This window comes from Eucyclogobius newberryi, unplaced genomic scaffold (genome assembly GCF_026437365.1).
Source record: "Eucyclogobius newberryi isolate DKJ021-1_F unplaced genomic scaffold, fEucNew1.0.hap1 SCAF_12, whole genome shotgun sequence".
Classification (NCBI taxonomy): Eukaryota; Metazoa; Chordata; class Actinopteri; order Gobiiformes; family Gobiidae; genus Eucyclogobius; species Eucyclogobius newberryi.
Window position 1 is genome coordinate 10,505,211 of NW_027315746.1, and position 21,379 is coordinate 10,526,589.

Below are 21,379 nucleotides of genomic sequence, written 5' to 3' on the forward strand. Positions count from 1 at the left end.
ATAAGTAAATAATAAAGTTGCAGTTCAGATCTGTGAAGAGGCAAGTCTGCTCACATAAAGAATGCATGTTTCTCTTGGCACTAAAACGCTAGTACGGCAGTTAAACAAATACAACAAAAGTTCAGATTGACGCCATATTGTGACAGACAAAACCGGTGGCTGACAGATCAAATAAGCTACATAGTGCCTCTTTAAATAACAATGTAATTTACTTGATTTGAACGAGCTATAAAGTCTTCCTGTGTACTGTATACATGTAAGGGTAAATGGTGTGCTTAATGATTATTTTCAGTAGATAATCAGTTCAATATGTTTTCTATGAATGTTTTGCCTGCTCAGTCACAAAGACGGTCGACACTTGATTCCAATCTCTACACATTTTTGTTCTACACAAGTTGCACCTCTTAGTATCAACAGTTGGATGGGACACATCACTTCCTCTCGAAAATAAATCGTGTTATGTTCAAAAGCCTTTATAGAGACAAACAATCATGAACAGGTTGCAATGCAGTTTCACATTAGAATATAAAAAAATAAGCCGCACAGGTCAATTTACAGAAGTCAACACTATCATTTTTGTTTCATTTTTCTCCACTCCAAATGCATGTGGTACATTGACCTTTACTTTTAAATTAAAGGCAAACGCAAAATATATTTTTAGTTTTCCATTTTGGAAATATTAGGTAACTTTGTGTTATGTCACTCGTTGGTTTTCACATTTACTGGTGTAGCTAATGTAGCAAAATTACCATACTATTGCCCCCGTTCTTCCAATGGTGGTGAACACAACTAAGGTTTAAGAGGGACTCGTTTCTTACACCGAAAAACACAGATAACATGACAAAATGAAGGATGTACAACAGTAATCATTGACTAAAAAATAAAAGGAAACTGCGACGCTGGATTCACATCCCTTCCAATGACATAATGCTGTCCTTTTTTGGCAAATTATTTTGAAAAACTTGTCGGGGTGAGTCGAAATGGTTTATTTTGTAAAGGGCGCAGCGAGAGTGGGAGATGAGAAAACATGGTGCTCTGTTAAATGATATATTCAGTTTTCACTCAAATGATCCACACATGAAGCCAAAGCCTTCATTTCCAACATGGATTTCAAATTCTAAATGGACAAAATATGTTACACTTCAAAATAAAAAAATATGCATGAACACATGAAACCCTGAAAAAGAAAGTTACATGCAGAATGGAGACTGGTGGTTATCTGATAAAAAAATAAAACAAAAAAGTGATTGACAGATATTACCTTCAGAGAAAGAAGTGACTCTGCATTTTGTTCTCATAAACTCACATTAGAACTGCATTGTCTCAGTCTTTTATTCACTATAATATAGGTCAATAGGAAATATAAGAAACTGCTATTAATGACAACTTGAGTGGTCTCTATAGCCATTAGAAACAGCACATATGTTTTGACGCCTTGATGAGAAAATGACAGGCAAAAATATGTTACATTTGCCATAAACTAAACGTATAGACAGAGGGTGTGGGCGACGGGTACAGCGGACTGGAGGACTAGTCGAATACAATAATGACTCCTCTGGACGGTGGCTCCAGAGTCAAAAGGTCCCAAAGTAGAAACTGCAGTCTTTAACATGTGCCATTCTTTAAAATGTAGAGGAAACACCCTTACACTCATCAATATGATGAGCAGAAAAGTCCCAAACCAAAGCTTTGAAGGGAGGAGGAGGTAAAGAGTGGGAAAAACAAAAAAAACAGAAACAGTTGGGAGGGAAGAGACGACTCCAGAGGTTACGTAAAGAAGATGGACTGCACAAAGTCGGGTGAGACACTCCGGCACAAAGGGGTTATTCCTGGAGCTAGTTTTCTAATATCCAAAAGTACTGGTCTGTAGGACCCATGTTGGTCAAAGGGGTGTCCGTGGAGATGCCAACAGTAAAATGCCTCCTCAGCAGCAGTTACAGGCTGTCCCAGAGAGGTGCTATGTGCTCCCCGTCGCCTGGCCCTCTGCGGCTTCTGAAGTACCTGCAACACAAGAGTCACATCCTCAGCTTCATCGCTCTGTACAAATGTCTGCCCTGTTTTATGGCGGTCGACTGGTCAACAATTATTTTACCATTAGTCTTTATAATACAATGTATTTTGGTTTGTGTCAGTACTCATAGCTTTGATTCCAATCTCTACTCAGTTATGTGAGAAAGTTTATCAATCAATTAAATAGTCAATGATTATTTTAATAGCTTTTTCAAATTAATCACTGTAACCCTGAATCCCATACATACAGACGGTTACGCCCTCATTTGCTTTTGAATTGAAATCAATCAAAATATAGGTTAATCTCTGTATAAAACAGCAGAAAAATACTGTGAAATCCAATAGCAAACAAAAAAACTAAATAAAACCAGCTTCCCTCTGCGTTACGAATCTGCAGTGATTTAACACTAAACCCCCTAAAGCTGGACATGAAACATGGTTAAAGTACTGACTGGTGGCCGTGGTGGAGGCGGCTGTGGCGTTTGCGGAGTCTTCCTCGTCGCTGTCCTCCTCGTTGGACTGTGGGATGTCAGGCTCAGGGACAGTTACGGTTGGGACCTCAGGCTCCTGGTCCGCTTTGCTCTTCAGAGCCAGGATCCGGTGGTGCAGTGCTGCTGCCAGCTGCCCCACGTCTTTAGAACTGCCCTGGAGGAGGCAGAGGAACACACGGCTCAGTGCTGTCTGCAGACACTACACTACAGAGCAATATGAAGATACAAGAGCACTGTTTTAGCCTTAAAGAAACAGTACGTCACTTTCTGGACATGGCACTTCACCTGCATGATTCCAGGAAAGTAGAACGTTTTAAACATACATAAGGAGGTTTCATGCCACACTGAGGAATATTAGGAGGCTGCTACAGAACAAGTACAATTTGTGGAGATGCAAGCCCCATTCACAGCAGACATATTTTTAGATTTAGTTTTAGAGCAATAAAAGCAGTCAAAATTAATATATCTTTTTTGGAAATCATCTAATGAATTATAGAGCATTCCTAATTTGGTTTTCAGCTTATTAACATTCTTACTGAGCTCACATTGGTCAGTTATAAAGGAGCTACACATTTTAATTTCCATTTTGATTGAATAGATAATTATAATGTCCAGTGAAAACGTGCAAGAAGAGCACAATAAGCTTGACATGCAAAACGAAAAAGGAACTTGAGTAATTGGCTCCCTCTAGTGTCCAATGGGATCACAGCTTGAGGCCTATTCTAAACCTGTCAAACTGCTTCAGAGTAATAGTAGCACATACCGATATTAGGAAGACCTTGACTCCCTGGTCCTCTGTGTCCATGGCAGTGATTCTGACGCTCTTCTCGCTCGCCTTGTCCACCTGCATCTGCGGCCACAGCTTTGTGTTCAGGATCAGCCGCAGACTGCCCTGTGTCCTCATCACTGCAGGGATACAAGTCATTAGCAGGAGTCTGGCTACGTACATTCAGATACATGATAAATCAAAATGGCCCGCCATCCGTTTTGACATGGGGGGGGGAAATAAACCATCCCTAAAACCCGGCACGGCCAACACGGCCAGCGTTGCCGGGAGAGCTGCACAGCCAGTACAGAAAAGTTGGAAAAGCTGAACTTTTTGCGGCACAGCAACCAATCAGAGATTACGCTCTAGTGACGTGCTACGCACGACCCGGAAAAAGGCCCAAAACAAACCCCACAATGATAAAAAAGAATAATAATTTAATCCTCGAGACGCTTGGAGCAAATAAAGATATTCACTAAAGTCTGCTCACCCCTAAAGTATCTGACTCGGATCTTCTATGATCCCGACTCGGATCTTCTATGATCCCGACTCTGATCTTCTATGATCCCGACTCGGATCTTCTATGATCCCGACTCTGATCTTCTATGATCCCGACTCTGATCTTCTATGATCCCGACTCTGATCTTCTATGATCCCGACTCTGATCTTCTATGATCCCGACTCTGATCTTCTATGATCCCGACTCTGATCTTCTATGATCCCGACTCTGATCTTCTATGATCCCGACTCTGATCTTCTATGATCCCGACTCTGATCTTCTATGATCCCGACTCTGATCTTCTATGATCCCGACTCTGATCTTCTATGATCCTGACTGATCTTCTATGATCCTGACTCTGAGGCCTGTGTCCAATGGATGAAAAGGCCAAGAAGAGTTGATGTGTCTAAATTATTATATTATTGTCTTCACCCATGAGCTAAAACTGTAGGAAGTTTTATTACATACCAACATTTTGAATAAAATTGTGTATTATGATACAGTGCTCGCTGGTAAATACATTTAAATGACCGTGGGTTTATGTTTATCATTTCCATGATTCCATTAAGTTTTTGGTTGCCAATATTCACATTTCTTGATGGAAGTCTATACACCATGTAATAGTATGTTTAGGCCCATACACCATGTAATAGTATGTTTAGGCTTATACACCATGTAATAGTATGTTTAGGCTTATACACCATGTAATAGTATGTTTAGGCTTATACACCATGTAATAGTGTGTTTAGGCTTATACACCATGTAATAGTGTGTTTAGGCTTATACACCATGTAATAGTGTGTTTAGACTTATACACCATGTAATAGTATGTTTAGACTTATACACCATGTAATAGTATGTTTAGGCTTATACACCATGTAATAGTATGTTTAGGCTTATACACCATGTAATAGTGTGTTTAGGCTTATACACCATGTAATAGTGTGTTTAGGCTTATACACCATGTAATAGTGTGTTTAGACTTATACACCATGTAATAGTATGTTTAGACTTATACACCATGTAATAGTGTGTTTAGGCTTATACACCATGTAATAGTGTGTTTAGGCTTATACACCATGTAATAGTGTGTTTAGACTTATACACCATGTAATAGTATGTTTAGACTTATACACCATGTAATAGTATGTTTAGGCTTATACACCATGTAATAGTATGTTTAGGGTGCATGTACCTTTGGAAATAATGATGGTACATTAAACCAAGGCAACCCCATATGAGGCATATTTACCATCCCTTTAAAACTTTCCGGGGAGAGCACTGATTCGGGATGAACAATAGGTAAACATTTCTGCTGATCAGCTTTGAAACACAAGATTCTTGTGTAGATTCAAACTTCTTTAGAGTCACTATGTGTGAATTGGCTTTGAAGTCCTCTCAAGACATATGATGACAGAATTCACCAGATTTTTCACCCACTAATGAGGAACTTGAGACTGGTTAGATTTACCCTGATGTGTTGTTGCTATAGTGATCCGGCTCCCTCTTGTGTCACGTGTATTTTGTGAAAGAAACTAAAACACTGCCACAGGCAAATTAATGTGGCAAACACAACAATGAAAGTGAAAATATTAAGTGATTTTAAAATGCATTGTACTTTGACTTCCAAATATGACCATTGATTAACATGTGGTAGCAGGTGTTGTTGGTCATCAGAGCTCTCTTGTGCATGTAAACACACAGCAAAAAACAGATCTGATTACTGGGTTATCTGGCCATGTAATTATTGGGGTGTAACGATGCATCGTGATTGTTAAATTGCACGTGTCTTGATCTGTCTATGCGATATTGACACATGTGCGCTGAAAAACAACAAGCATTAAATGACTATCTCCTCTCAAACATGTCTGTGTCCGTGCAACGTGCTCGACACAGATCTGAAGACAAGACACAGAGTCAGAAACTATTCCCCACGCTTCAAACTTCATCTGTTTGTGCCACACACATGCACACAAATGAACTGCACCGGGACAGAGCGCGTGCACGGACAAAGCAGACGGTGGTCAACAGAATGTAAGAGTTTCCAACAAATAAAGTAAAGACGCCGAAACGATTATTTACACAGGCTAAATGCACCGAGCAGTTCACTTCATATGAATAAGATACATTTAACTCAGACATAAGAGAGCCAATGTTAGGCCCAATATGAACTGAAAACAATCTACTTACTAGTATTTACAATAAATATAATTAAAATACAATGTTAAAATTATATTGCCATTTTTTGCCACCAAAATGGGAATAATAATAAATGACACAAACATTTCGTGGTGAATTGTAGGTTCTGAATCAAGAATTAAATGAAGATTCCTGAATCTTGACACACCAGTAAGATTATATAAATTTACTCAAATCTGAAGAGTGAATAATGCTCCGACTTCCCACAGTGCAGTGCGGCTGTGCTCACCGAGTCGTGACTGTAACGTGCCGTCTTCTGTTGAGGCCATGTCGTTGAGCCGCAGTAGCCCTCGCCCTCGCTCTATCCACGTCTGCGCCGTCTTCTCAAACACATATAACTTGCACTGCGTCTGGAGATAGAAAGAGGAGAAGAATGAACACTTTCATCTTTAATTCTCAGCACAAGTCTGACTGACAAACAGCGTGGTTTACCTGTAAAACATTGCTTTCCGATTCCTCCCCGGTCTTGACCTCCACTTTCTCTAAGACGCACTTCTTGGCTGTGGCTTTGGTGTACGCTGCTGCGGATTCCTCCAACGACTCCGAGGTGTTGTTCGCTGCACAAACGACACGACGGACATTCAGGAATTTGGACTTGCAACTCAAAATGTCACCGTCAGTCAGTGAGTAGCAGGAAAACGTCTGAAATCGGACTCGTTTTGTGGTGGCACGTTTGGGTTTCAGAGGTTCAGAGGTTGATTACAAATTAGTATTTTTGGATTGTTATCTGAAACAAACTTCTCCACCGTATCAGTGGGGCTCATTTACACACAAACTGCCATGCCTCAAACAACACTCAAAATGCAACAGGGTATTTTAAGGAGAGTCGAGGCTAAACTTAGAACAGACATCGAGCGAGCCATGAACAGAAGCTCTACAATTCTACATATTTTACCCAGATCAATGAGTCAATTATCGTAGTCATCGTTTCACTTAATTACCAACGCATCTGTCGATCTTAATGGAGCTCGCTAATGATGTATAGACTTCCATCGCTCCAAACAAATGAACTAAAATAATCATCGTTATCCAAAAATAACCCCGGGCAAACCGCGTCCTCCTGAGAGCGCTCGGCCCCTTGAGGTTTAATCCCACCTGGACCGCCTGAGACACTTTACACATTTCTACAGACGCAAAGCAGACGCTGCAATTCTACTGCATAACATGGGAAATATCAGGTTTGTTACAAGTGTAATCCCTTTCAGCAGCAGTATCAAATCTGGAATGCCTCTTGATTGAACAGAAGGAGCTCTTGGGAGCATTTGTAGCTGAGCGGCGACGCCTCTTTCAGTCAAACAACGAATCAAAATGAAACATGATGTAGATCGAGCGCGTTAAAGGTGTTAAAGGTGTGGACGAGCGGGCTTTAAACCCTCGGTGAGCGCGTCGTTACCCTTCTCCGGTGTGTTTTCGTGTGACGACGGCTCCGAGGGCAGGACCTCCGGAGCCTCTTTCGTTTCTTCAGCTGCCGACTCTCCTTTTGGCGGACTCTGGAAACAAACACACAAAGACGTAAGTTAAAACGCCACCCTTTCTCCTTTCTCCCGGGCCTCGGGTGAGAAAACAAACGCGGCTGCGCTGCGGACACTCACCAGAACCCGATCGGACATGTTCTGCCCGAAAACGAACTTCGCGCCGCCGTCCGCATTGTTGGCGGCGTTTTTTGAACTGGGAAGCAGAGGAAGAAACGTTACGGGCGTCGAACTGCACAGAGACTCGCTATTAATACTTGGAAAATGGAGGGCACCATTTCTGCCTCGTATTACCTTGGGGTAGAGATGTACTGTAAAAAATAATTAGTGCTCTCCGATTGGGAGTCTGATGAAGCGCTGTCCTTTGACTTGTCATCTGTGCTGTTTTCTTCGAGCTGCAGAGAGAAGCACAAGAGAGACGAGGTGAATTTCAAAGCCTTTTACGCAATGCACAGGAAAGTTACATAAACAGGATTGAAGCGCGTTTCCAAGGGAGCCGAGTGCTTCTTTTAATAGAGCAACAGCATTAAAATAAAATATTTTAAGAGGCAATACAATAGGTGTTTTTACAATGTATATACAGACATTATTCAGTTAATTTACAATTGTCACTTTCATAATATATAATATAAAAAAAGTTGATTGAGTATTTCTGGAATTTCCCCATTGTAGGACAAATAAATAAAGGCTTATCTTTTAGAAGCAAAAATTTAAACATTGAGTTCCAGAACTTCAAAAGTGTCTTTATCGAGCCATTTATGACACAGTAACTACTTACTTTTATCATTCCCAATGTTTGATTTCATCATGCTGGTCACATACAAGAATGGTAACGTATTATTAATCTTGAATGCATGCATTCATTGTAATTATGTAAAACTAAAACAATTTTAGTGTGATTTGAAACATCCCAATTCAGGAGACATTTTTGGGGATAGTTCTTGGCAAAAGCTGCTGGCAAAGATGAAAACACAGTTAGAATAGAATGTTTGATGGTGCGTTCAGACCACAGCGGCTAATTCACACCTGACGCACGGCTGGACGCACATGCGTCTGTAAGACAGATGCCCTGGACGTGCGTCTGAAACATAAAATGACCAGCAGACGCACGTCCAACAGACGTTCACGACCCGAGGAGAGTTTGTTGTGTCTGTTGTGTGGTTGGGCCGTTGGTGCGATGGCAGACCAGGCTGAGAGAGTGGCTTTGGTGTATTTGCTTTACACACGGCCATAACAAATTTAGCTTTCATTTTTGTCGATGATTCTTTTAGATAATAAAATGCTTGGTACGGCACTGGAGCTTGAGCTCCGATTGGTATGACTGCCAAAAGCTCAGCTTTGTGCAACTCCAGCGCATGAGGCCCTGGGCGTGCGAACAGGGCGTTGGATGCTTAATTATCAAAACGCACTGCGTCAAGCGCGATATTCAACCAAAAACGCTGCACGCCTTCCACCATTTACTTTTCATGTAAACTGGACGCTTTGGACGCCGCGGAGTGAAATCACTATAATTCACTGAGGAACTTTTGTTACGATAATAATCAGAAAAACATCCATCCACTTTGCCGATGCTTGATCTGAGCTTCACAAAACATGTTATAGATCCTGCAATCATTGGTTTATTCATTGGTTTAATCTTCTTTAAACCAATGAAGAGGACTTTTGCTTATTCAAAATATGTATATATTTTCTATTATGAGTTGTTAATTGCTATGGCAACAGTGCCATCATTTGATCAGTCTGAAAGCCGTGGATTGTGAGGTTGTTGGTAATACTCAACACCAGCATTAAATAATAGACAAATCCACGTACCTTAGCTCTGTCTTTGATATTCTGACCGAACACAAAAGATATTGCTACATCTGAGCTCTTCTCGGCTCCGCCTCCCTCTTTGTTACTACTCACTTCGTCTTCCTCGTTTTCATGTTTCTGGAAATGAAACCAGACCCGGTCATAAACGGCACACAGCAGCAGTTTGTGTCAAACGCTTCTGTGAAAATGAAACTGTGATATCTCACAGTTTCCTGAGTTTGAGGGCGACGACTTTAGCTACATCTGATTTGCACTGAATGATGATTTATCTTAAACAAACATGAAGCGGAAATGGCCACGGCAAATATATATTCTGATGGTTCTGCCAAAAGCAAACGCAATGAATTCCATATTTTTTTTAGTAAAAATAAAAGCTGTTATAACAAGTTTTGAGTGATTTTGTGTTTATTTCTTTTACCAGGAGCCTTGGTAAGAGCTTCTTACAAAAATAAAATGAATGCCTAATTTATGGACACTTGAGGAAATGAAAAATGTCTTATTCCAACTACTGAAGAAAAAAACAGGACAAATGTGGACTTTCCCTGCCTTGATTTATATTATAACTATTAAAAAGACTGTGATATGTTTGATGAAACGACACCTTTGCAGTGAAAATTACATCCACATTCTTTATGCCATAACACCGGACTCTCACATCAGCTTGGTGCTTTTAACGCGCATCAAACCTCTTCACGGCGTTTGACTTCTCACCTGTGACTTGGTCGGTCCGCCTAAGTGCTCTGTGTTGTTCGAGAAGAGAGACGCCGACGCCTCCTCCGACTTTTTTACTCCGTTCGTTCCGCAACTGGAATCTAGAGAGGGTCAAGCAACACCGGTTCAGCTTCGGCACACAGCGACACGGGCGGAAAGATCAAGAGCGACTTATGAAAAAAGGTGAATTGTTCATTTTAAAAAAGGCCTAGATATGGCTAGAGGAGCGTCGTACTTGAGTCTATGTGTGATTTGGAGGGTGGGGCCTGGAGGACTGCAGGGCGGAGCACACTACGCTGCTGCTCCTTGGGTTTCTGACTCGGGACGCCTGCAACACAACCACTCACAGCTCAGCGTCCAGTGCTCACTCACACAACAATATAACAACGTGTGTTCACAATGTAATGTCATGCAACGTGGACGGAGTCATTACAGAGCCTAAACGCCAAATAAGTCCATCTCTCGCTCGACTACGAGAGATGGACTCATTTTTCCATTGTGCATATTTCAGCGCTGTATATTGTGACGCGGGTCGTTGCAAACTGACATCATTGGGCGTCTTAAGGAGAATGTGTCGACGGATTACAGTAAAGTCACTCAAACATGACGTGAAATGATTCCTTTTCTTCATTGGGCCAGGCACTAAACACGATTTGGCTTAACAGACTTGCTGAAATGTTACTAAACTCGTTTAACAGTGCAAGCAAACAGGTCATATTTAGTAAATCATTGATAAATCAGTGACTCGTTTGCAAAAACGGATTAAAACTCAGCGGCAAGAAGTGGTGAAAGAGGTGATTCTTGGTGCAGAATAGGGATGGGCGATATATATCAGTTCCAGTATCAGTATCGGCAAAAGTATATTATAAGATTCAAGCGCAATTAGGCCAAAAATGTGGCTGTATGCCTAGGCAATCATGCAACAAATGATTATACTTCCCAGATAAACACATTCTGTTGTTTTTGTTATTTTCTATGTTCAAGTGAAAAGTGAATTGGTGAACTTTACTTGGATTGGATTTTTACGTCTAAATATTGGGATCTGCAAATATCGGTTATGGACAATAGCAGCAGGTCAAATACGGGCCCATCCCTAGTGCATACTTTTATAGATTTTAAATGAGTATAATGAGGACGCGGCTGACGCACCTGAACTGGGGGCTTGTCCATGTATGAGAGTTGGTGGCTTCAGTCTGAACCCCGTCGGCTTTTCCTCTGAAGACGAGAAAGAGAAGACACGGATACAATAAATGTCTGAGGCATTTCTTATGCTTCAGCAGCCACTGCCAGAGATCTGTGACCCATTTCTTAAAAGACGCAATAAAACCTGGATAGAGCGTTCTTCATAAGTAACACAATAGTTCTAGGTAATCTATAGCCATTTCTGTGTAACATTGACCTCTTAACAATGCCATGTGGTGGTGTTTAGCTTTTTTTTTACACGGCAAAAGGAAACTAGTTCAAACCAAAACCAGAAACTAGGGCGGGGAAAAAATGTGTTTCAACGTTTCTAAGTATTGCCATTTCAATTCCAGCCGTGATATTAGTTCAAACAGTAGGATTATGTTCAGAGTGCACATTGTAAACAACTCCGGGACCATTTATATTTGAGAGAAGACTGAAATATGAACTTATAAACTAATACAATAATCATGTGCATTTCAGAACATGTTTGTAGAGGTCTGAACTAAATACAACATGACTTTTCTATTAGGGCAGGGTATTTTGATCTGAATAATAATAATAATTTCATCCTTCACGATTTACTAATTGTGCCAAACCAAACTGTGATTCTGTGCAAAACATTGTGTCTCAACAGAACCACCAGCTTTTAAGAGACCGGGGACGTATTTTTGCCTTTTCTCATCCTTTTTCCTGTTTGCAGTGTTATTACAGTATATATAAAACATTTGCAGAAACATATTACACTTGAGGAAGTAAAACCCATCACTTGTACATCTTTGTGCTGTCACATTATCGATAATACTATTACTATGATCACGGTTTCTAAGGAGCAGTTGTGAAGAATCCCGACCGCTCACCTGGCTCGGAGTCAGAGTTGCCGGTGGGGGACTGGCTGAAACTCGAGGGCATGAATACATTGTTCTTGGAAACTGCAAAGTAGGAGAGGGACAGTGCACTCAGCATACAAATGGACATTTTAAGAACGGCAACAAAACAGGCGCTCCGCGTGTGTCCTCACCAGAGTGCGGAGGCGGGAACGAAGAGGTCCTCTCCCTTTTCACTGGAGGGCAATAGCTTGCTTCATCTTTGTCTGAGTCTGAAACGCAAACGACACGGCGTCAACTAAGAGCGTGTGACGGCGAGGACACCAGAAAATAATAATGAAGACGTGCACCGTACCTTCTCCATCTTCTGCACTCGAGGCGTCTGCAGATCGCTGCGAGAAGTGAACAAAGTCAACAACTGATACGTTAAGAAGAGTTCAAAAGTTGATTTTCATTTCTTTCACGTCATGAGTAAGTTTATATGTCAATCTTAAAGCAGACAAATCATGTGAACAGAATTGGGACATGAAATAGATAGTGGCACTTACCTTTTGTGCCGTTTTGTCTTTTTGAAACACAAACACAGGAGGTGCTATGGCAGGCTTGTCTGTTAAGAAAAGATATAGGATAATCACCGACACATAAGTGGTGAGACATATGCTTTTCTCAGCCATATAGATATAAATCAATGACACCCGAGGACAAATATTTTATATTTTAAGAAACAAGGCCTCTGACTGTGTTTAAAATATCGACTACCCCTTTATGTCACTGTAAACGTCATCACAACAAAGTGCCACACTGCTGGACCATGCTGACGACCCAAACAGAGCTACAGATCACGGTAGAGGAGTGAGCAGTGTTTTCGTAGGCAAAAATGGCTACAGGACACCGGCGAATCCTCCGTGCAGCGTAAGAGCCGAGGGTGTGTATCTGAGGTTGGTGAAAACTCTGTTTTTTTAAGAAATGTCGCATGAATGCTGGAGAATAAAGATGTTTTTAAACATGAAATGCATTAATCCCTATAAACGCAACCCCGAGAGGATAATTGAGAAGGGAAAACAATTATAACATGGTTCAAAGTGTCCATTTTGCATAATACGTCTCCTTTTACGTGAACAAAACTAATATAAAACACAGCTGATGTACAGTAGAAAGAAGTACCATGGCCACAAATCAAAAACAGGGACAACAAGGATCCACACCTGAGGCAAGTCCTGCATTTCACTTGCATACTGTTTTGCATAGTCTCCCTGACAGGAAGAAACAAACAAAACAAAAAAACAGACACAGTAGAAACATCCTCTCAAAAAGGGCAATCAGATCTCGCCAGTTACAAAACATCTCGGTGACTTTTGAGCCACAAAACAAGATGAGCCAGTCACACATAAAGCTGAAAACCACAAACGTGCTTATTTGTGCCTCCTTTTCATTTGCCACTCAAACTGAGCGGCTGAAACGCGTTGGCTGCGGTAAACGGCCCTTAGTTCGCAGTATTAGCACATATCCCTGATCAATAATGCTCTGTTGGGCTTTAAACGACCGTCACAACAAACAGGCGCTAATCCCAGGAGCACGTCGCGTCTGCTCAGGCCACGTAAACGTCAGGCCGTCATCTCCGTGTCTGTGATGTCTAATCCTTCACAAGGTGCAGACAGAGGACACGCTGTCAAACGCACGGGCTTCTCTTGTCACACAGGACAGTACTGGTTACATAAAGTCAATATAAATGGCATTTAATTGAACGTTATTTGCGCTTTGTGTCTGTGCGTCTTGTTCGCGCTTCTACACTGAGCGTGAATCAAATGAACTGCTTTTGTGTGTTCTTTTTTTTTTGACTTTACAGTAACATATCGCAGTTCTGCCCAATGTCAAACGCTAATAAAACGTACAGAATGATTGTATGTGCATCACCAACATATAAATCCGTATAACGTTGCAAGGCGCTAGGGCTACGTGACCTATATCAAATCTGCACGTGGTTTATTTAATGCATCTCACTGTGGCTGTGTCTTCCAGCTTGCACCAGCTCATTCATCCTGCACACATAGCGGTTCCCGGCTTTATGTCAACCCAGAGAGTATCTGCACCATCTGACCCGCTCCAGCGAGTAGACGGCGCCACCACCGGCTGCTCTCGGTGGCTAAGCTAACGGCTACACTGCGCTGCACATCCCCGAAGAGGCATCACCGTGACAGGCATTTAACTACATGTCAGAACACAGTAATACACGCACACGGCACGTAAACGAGACTGAGAACAGTCACTGAGAATATGAAACAAAGAAACTACAGGGCAAAACCACAACAGTCGCTTTTAACTGACGTCTTTTTGCTACGCGCCTAAATTGAACATTTTACATTGCGTTCTGTGCGTTTGTCTACAGTTCGTATTGAACACTCCAACAAACTTCACTGTGCCGCATTTATGTAAATCTAATACGTGCTTGACTGTACATTCACTAGATTTCATCACATTACCACAAATAGCAAAACACTGCGCCTATAAATAGCCGGGTGCTAAAGGCTAACGTAGCATTAAAATGTAAGCCTATGTGACGTGCGAAGGAGGGTTCCAGATATTACACAGAGCCGAGCCGTTAGCCACATTAGCCCGCCTGCTAACGCCGTGGCACTGTAGAAGCCCTGGCGCTCAAAATCAAACTAAAATCAATCCCTGAGACGTGGGAATGGCGTTGTTGGTCTGTTTTCTATCATGCGGTCACGGCAAAAGCTCGGAATGACCCGGCAGGACGCTGCTATTGTTTTTCTCACGCTGCCACTTACTCACCTTCGTTTGCCAAGTCCGCCATTTTACTTCGACGCTCACACACCCACAACCCACCGCGCAGTCAGATAATGCAGGAGGCGCTCGAACTCTCGTTTACAAACTGCACGAGTCCATGGAGCTATTCTATGATCGTACAGTCCATGGAGCTATTCTATTCTATTATCGTACAGTCCATGGAGCTATTCTATGATCGTACAGTCCATGGAGCTATTCTATTATCGTACAGTCCATGGAGCTATTCTATTATCGTACAGTCCATGGAGCTATTCTATTATCGTACAGTCCATGGAGCTATTCTATGATCGTACAGTCCATGGAGCTATTCTATGATCGTACAGTCCATGGAGCTATTCTATTATCGTACAGTCCATGGAGCTATTCTATGATCGTACAGTCCATGGAGCTATTCTATTATCGTACAGTCCATGGAGCTATTCTATTCTATTATCGTACAGTCCATGGAGCTATTCTATGATCGTACAGTCCATGGAGCTATTCTATTATCGTACAGTCCATGGAGCTATTCTATTATCGTACAGTCCATGGAGCTATTCTATGATCGTACAGTCCATGGAGCTATTCTATTATCGTACAGTCCATGGAGCTATTCTATTCTATTATCGTACAGTCCATGGAGCTATTCTATGATCGTACAGTCCATGGAGCTATTCTATTATCGTACAGTCCATGGAGCTATTCTATTATCGTACAGTCCATGGAGCTATTCTATTATCGTACAGTCCATGGAGCTATTCTATGATCGTACAGTCCATGGAGCTATTCTATGATCGTACAGTCCATGGAGCTATTCTATTATCGTACAGTCCATGGAGCTATTCTATGATCGTACAGTCCATGGAGCTATTCTATGATCGTACAGTCCATGGAGCTATTCTACGATCGTACAGTCCATGGAGCTATTCTACGATTGTACAGTCCATGGAGCTATTATATTATCGTAGAATCCATGGAGCTATTATATTATCGTATAGTCCATGGAGCTATTTTATTATCATACAGTCCATGGAGCTATTATATTATCATACAGTCAATGGCGCTATTATATTATCTTACAGTGCATGGGGCTATTATATAATCGTACAGTCCATGGAGCTATTATATATCATACAGACCATGGAGCTATTATATTATCGTAGAATCCATGGAGCTATTATATATCATACAGTCCATGGAGCTATCATATATCGTACAGTCCATGGAGCTATTATATTATCATACAGTCAAATACTCTGCCCCGTGTCCTCTGCTGCTGCACACCTTTTTCAGGCACTAAAAGTATTAACTTCTGTCTTTTACAACTATGTTTGCAGTTTGTTTCACTGGAGTGCAGCTTGTTTCACTGGAGTGCAGCTTGTTTCACTGGAGTGCAGCTTGTTTCACTGGAGTGCAGCTTGTTTCATGCAGTGCAGCTTGTTTCAGTGGAGTGCAGCTTGTTTCAGTGGAGTGCAGCTTGTTTCACTGGAGTGCAGCTTGTTTCACTGGAGTGCAGCTTGTTTCACTGGAGTGCAGCTTGTTTCAGTGGAGTGCAGCTTGTTTCACTGGAGTGCAGCTTGTTTCATGCAGTGCAGCTTGTTTCACTGGAGTGCAGCTTGTTTCACTGGAGTGCAGCTTGTTTCAGTGGAGTGCAGCTTGTTTCACTGGAGTGCAGCTTGTTTCAGTGGAGTGCAGCTTGTTTCACTGGAGTGCAGCTTGTTTCATGCAGTGCAGCTTGTTTCACTGGAGTGCAGCTTGTTTCACTGGAGTGCAGCTTGTTTCACTGGAGTGCAGCTTGTTTCAGTGGAGTGCAGCCTGTTTCACTGGAGTGCAGCTTGTTTCAGTGGAGTGCAGCTTGTTTCAGTGGAGTGCAGCTTGTTTCACTGGAGTGCAGCTTGTTTCACTGGAGTGCAGCTTGTTTCAGTGGAGTGCAGCTTGTTTCACTGGAGTGCAGCTTGTTTCAGTGGAGTGCAGCTTGTTTCACTGGAGTGCAGCTTGTTTCACTGGAGTGCAGCTTGTTTCAGTGGAGTGCAGCTTGTTTCACTGGAGTGCAGCTTGTTTCATGCAGTGCAGCCTGTTTCACTGGAGTGCAGCTTGTTTCACTGGAGTGCAGCTTGTTTCACTGGAGTGCAGCTTGTTTCAGTGGAGTGCAGCTTGTTTCACTGGAGTGCAGCTTGTTTCAGTGGAGTGCAGCTTGTTTCACTGGAGTGCAGCTTGTTTCAGTGGAGTGCAGCTTGTTTCAGTGGAGTGCAGCTTGTTTCACTGGAGTGCAGCTTGATGCGTCTGTTGCAGCTTGATTACCATGTACAGTAATATTGTTTCAGTGTAGTGCAGTAATACTATACATATAATGTACAGTAATATTGTTTCAGTGGAGTGCAGTAATACTATATAATGTACAGTAATATTGTTTCAGTGTAGTGCAGTAATACTATACTATATAATGTACAGTAATATTGTTTCAGTGGAGTGCAGTAATACTATATAATGTACAGTAATATTGTTTCAGTGTAGTGCAGTAATACTATACATATAATGTACAGTAATATTGTTTCAGTGGAGTGCAGTAATACTATATAATGTACAGTAATATTGTTTCAGTGTAGTGCAGTAATACTATACTATATAATGTACAGTAATATTGTTTCAGTGGAGTGCAGTAATACTATATAATGTACAGTAATATTGTTTCAGTGGAGTGCAGTAATACTATACTATATAATGTACAGTAATATTGTTTCTGTGGAGTGCAGTAATACTATATAATGTACAGTAATATTGTTTCTGTGGAGTGCAGTAATACTATACTATATAATGTACAGTAATATTGTTTCTGTGGAGTGCAGTAATACTATATAATGTACAGTAATATTGTTTCAGTGGAGTGCAGTAATACTATACTATATAATGTACAGTAATATTGTTTCTGTGGAGTGCAGTAATACTATATAATGTACAGTAATATTGTTTCAGTGGAGTGCAGTAATACTATACTATATAATGTACAGTAATATTGTTTCTGTGGAGTGCAGTAATACTATATAATGTACAGTAATATTGTTTCAGTGGAGTGCAGTAATACTATACTATATAATGTACAGTAATATTGTTTCTGTGGAGTGCAGTAATACTATATAATGTACAGTAATATTGTTTCTGTGGAGTGCAGTAATACTATACTATATAATGTACAGTAATATTGTTTCTGTGGAGTGCAGTAATACTATACTATATAATGTACAGTAATATTAGTCTTGAACTCCTGTTTTCTTTTAATTCAGTGCATAACATTTTGCCTTTACATTTAAATATTGATTGGAATTGGTTCTGACCAAAGATCAGCACAATTCCTTATGAAATAAATTCATCACTTTAAGAGTTCACAAAATCTGTGTTAAATACTTTTACTTTTAATTCTTAAATTATATTTGTAAAAGGATATTTCAGGACTTTTACTCAAATTTGACTTAAATAACCAAATGAAGAACTTCTTCCACCATTGATGATTTAAAGGGTGAAAGTGCTCACAATGTTCCTGTAACAGGAAGATTAAACACAAAGTATTTCCTTAATAAAATACTTGGTTGGTGTCGATTCCATTGTCAAATGAAATGTGGACAAACTGAAAATGACACAGACTGTCACTCACCACTAGATGGTGCTACAGCCCCTACATCACTGCCCTGTAAACCTTTTTGTTAATCCTTTTACCTCAAGCTATTCAATTGCTTTTCCCTCAAAAGACACGATATGACTATTATCATACAGTAAAACAGAATAAGGGAACATCTTTCATAATAGTTTATTGCACAATATACATTTTCCTCCTTGCTACAATGAACCTTAAATCCCCCCAGGGCACAGCTCAAACAAGCCTCTGCTTGTGTTTGTGCTGTTTGTTACAGAAAGACCTCATTTGCCAGGATCTCATGCCCACAGCGTCTCACATTTCTCTACCAGCATTGGTACGATGCCAGGGTAAATTGCTCATGTAGGTAGCATATCATTTAATATTTAGCATCAATCCAAAATGGCTGTATAGTAAACAGTAATAAATCAAATGTCATTTTTTTTCAATGATGTAGTGTTTTTACACAGTTTAACGTTATTCCATGTCATATTCCTAAAGGTTTAATGACATAAGAAACATGGTTGGGCCTTTGGTTTGTTTTACAGTGGTTCCCAGCATTTTAGTCTTGGACTGGCCCCTAAATGTGGCGAACTTCCTACCAAATAAATCTGTCAACTTTAGAAGTACTGTCAATTATTTTACTTTTATATTTTCTTGTTTTACTGATATTTATGTCCAAATACCCTAGATTAGAGCTCGTGTCCTCGTGCTCCTGATGAAAACACTTTCATGACTTTCAGGCAAGAATGAAACAGAACTAATATTATTGGCTACAAAACATCAAAATCGTTCCAGTTTTTAAGTGCTCAATTTTCAGCCAAAATCACTTATTAATGTTAAAAAATATATATAAAAAAAAAGTTAAAATACATCCAAATAATGTAGTTAAGGAAATGGTTTGCGTGCCAACAGATGTAATTACATTAGGCCTATAGTTTATGACTCTGATTATTACATCTCTCATGGTTTGACAATGTAATGACTTTTCTTACATCTGTATTCAGGCCTGGACTGGATCCAAAAGACAAAATCCACAGGTAAAACAGCACTTTAATTCAACTGTTCATCGTGTGCACGTGGAAACTATGCTTATGTTTACGTTGCATTTTAAAGTGTTTTGACCCCCTTTTGCTCCAATCGTGCTCCATTATTAATGATCAAATGTTAATGTTAGAAATCAGACACAGAAAACATAGATAACTTATAATATGAGCTCAACGCCCAGAAAACAGTGGAGATGGTCGTGGACTTCAGGAAAGGTAAAGCCCCCCAGCTCCCCCTCACCATCTCGGGTTCCCCCATCTCCACTGTGGACTCCCTCCGCTTTCTCGGTATCACCATCACCCGGGACCTCAAGTGGGGGCTCACCATCAGCTCCCTCACCGGGAAGTCTCAGCAGAGGATGTACTTCCTGTGGCAGCTGAAGAAAGCAAAGCTGCCAGCGCAGATGATGGTGCAGTTCTACACGGCCATCATCGAGTCCATCCTCACCTCCTCCATCATCTCCTCCATCACCTCCTCCATCACCTGCTCCATCACCTCCTCCATCACCGTGTGGTACGCTGGAGCCACAGCCAGAGCTAAGCAGAGACTACAGCGCATTGTGCCTCTGCTGAGAAGGTGATCGGCCGCAGACTTCCATCTCTACAGGACTCTAGGACGTGCAGGTCGAATCACAGCCGACCCTTCTCACCCGGCACATGGACTATTTGAGCCACTCCCCTCAGGCAGGAGGCCACTCCCCTCAGGCAGGAGGCCACTCCCCTCAGGCAGGAGGCCACTCCCCTCAGGCAGGAGGCTACGGTCCATCCGGACCAGAACCTCCCGTCATAAGAACAGTTTCTTTCCCTCTGCTGTTAGTGAACACTTCTTGAGCACTTTGCACTCACTGCACTGTCCACTTTTATTGCACCACATATTTTATTTTGTGTACATATCATGTCTATTTTTAACTCTACCTAACCATCTTAATACCCGGTAGTTATTTGTTATTTATTGTCCATTGGTTTTGTATTTATTGTTCAGTGTTATGTTTGTGTTGCACCGAACCACCAGGACATGTCCGTGAATCCTGTTCATTGATAAATGGCAATAAGCTTATTCTGATTCTGAATAGTTAGCTTTTTTTTTGCATAATTTTCCTTGATAAAACCTGTAGAAGTGTGAATAGTCAGAAAAGGATCAGATAACTCACATCAGATGTAACTGTTCTGCTATAAATATGATAATAACATGACTTTTGGTGTGCATGGAAACATTGTCTACATAAAACAAAGCACTATGGCTAAAATATAATACATAACAAGCCTTTAATATGTGGATGAATGACGTTAAAATTAATGTTTGTTTCATTAATTCATGTGTAATTACGTATAGTTTTGTGCCATTAACTTGAGCTCTCACCAAATCCCTTGCCTGCCAAAGTACAGTTCCATCTCCAGTGACAAATGGATGTCCTGTTCTTTCTCGTGACTTCCAAAACGCACAAAAAACATATCACATTGCTCAAAAAAGAATGCGCAATACAACAAAGTGTGTCATCCTGCGGCACTCTGGCAAACTCTGGCACTGGACCATCATCTCCTGACAAATCCCTGTCATTAAACCGTCACATTTTACAGCCACGACCAGGAATCGAGGGAACCGCTGCCAACTCGCATACTTTTATAACAGTTTTGGTCTGTTTTACCAGGCGAGATGTTTCGGTGCGATTAGAACCACACAAGGCGCAACTCGGCACTGAAAACGACAGCGAATGTGAATAATGTACAACCAAAAGAGCCGGATTAGTGAAGTGGTGCTGAAAATGAGTGATTAAAGCGAGTGCTAATCGAAGTAAACAAGGGACTAAACGAGGGAAGAGGATGAGAGTCGGCAGTGGAGCGTTCCAGAGTGAGTTTGGGCACGTAAAGCGAAAACAAAGATCAGATGTTCAGCCATTAATATCTGTCACTGAGCACTCCGCTGCAGCCTGTGGACGCCGCGTTCAGGGCCA

The 21,379-nt window shown here is 41.2% G+C and overlaps 2 protein-coding genes across 7 annotated transcripts in view; one reads left to right on the forward strand and one right to left on the reverse strand.

The window, feature by feature from the left end:
* The window catches only part of ccl25a (chemokine (C-C motif) ligand 25a), a 248,417-nt gene that overhangs the window by 223,057 nt on the left and 3,981 nt on the right, over positions 1 to 21,379 (forward strand). The gene's annotated exons all lie outside the window — the stretch shown is intronic.
* ranbp3b (RAN binding protein 3b) lies at positions 963 to 14,844 on the reverse strand. 6 transcript variants are annotated; one of them, XM_072440736.1, is made up of 17 exons: positions 14,760 to 14,844; positions 12,518 to 12,576; positions 12,325 to 12,361; positions 12,164 to 12,241; positions 12,003 to 12,074; positions 11,110 to 11,175; positions 10,196 to 10,288; positions 9,961 to 10,061; positions 9,250 to 9,366; positions 7,732 to 7,832; positions 7,558 to 7,633; positions 7,359 to 7,455; positions 6,398 to 6,522; positions 6,195 to 6,315; positions 3,265 to 3,407; positions 2,463 to 2,655; positions 963 to 2,001 (listed from the first exon to the last, which is right to left on the reverse strand). In XM_072440736.1, the coding sequence occupies exons 1-17, from the start codon at positions 14,779 to 14,781 to the stop codon at positions 1,958 to 1,960; spliced, it is 1,545 nt and encodes a 514-aa protein (XP_072296837.1). In that variant the 5' UTR covers positions 14,782 to 14,844; the 3' UTR covers positions 963 to 1,957. The 6 variants fall into 6 exon arrangements, with proteins under 6 accessions (XP_072296837.1, XP_072296836.1, XP_072296838.1 ...); XM_072440735.1 differs by having other exon boundaries at positions 7,558 to 7,669; XM_072440737.1 differs by lacking the exon at positions 10,196 to 10,288 and having other exon boundaries at positions 7,558 to 7,669.

What these genes read in the sequence shown, in the direction of transcription:
- ranbp3b (XM_072440735.1), bottom strand. Translation starts at nt 14,781, where the DNA reads ATGGCGGACTTGGCAAACGAAG. An exon ending in GGCGGACTTGGCAAACGAAG is followed by an intron (nt 12,577 to 14,759) that starts GTGAGTAAGTGG and finishes TTTTCTTAACAG; the next exon opens with ACAAGCCTGCCATAGCACCT. An exon ending in CGAAAACACACCGGAGAAGG is followed by an intron (nt 6,523 to 7,358) that starts GTAACGACGCGC and finishes TCGTTTGTGCAG; the next exon opens with CGAACAACACCTCGGAGTCG.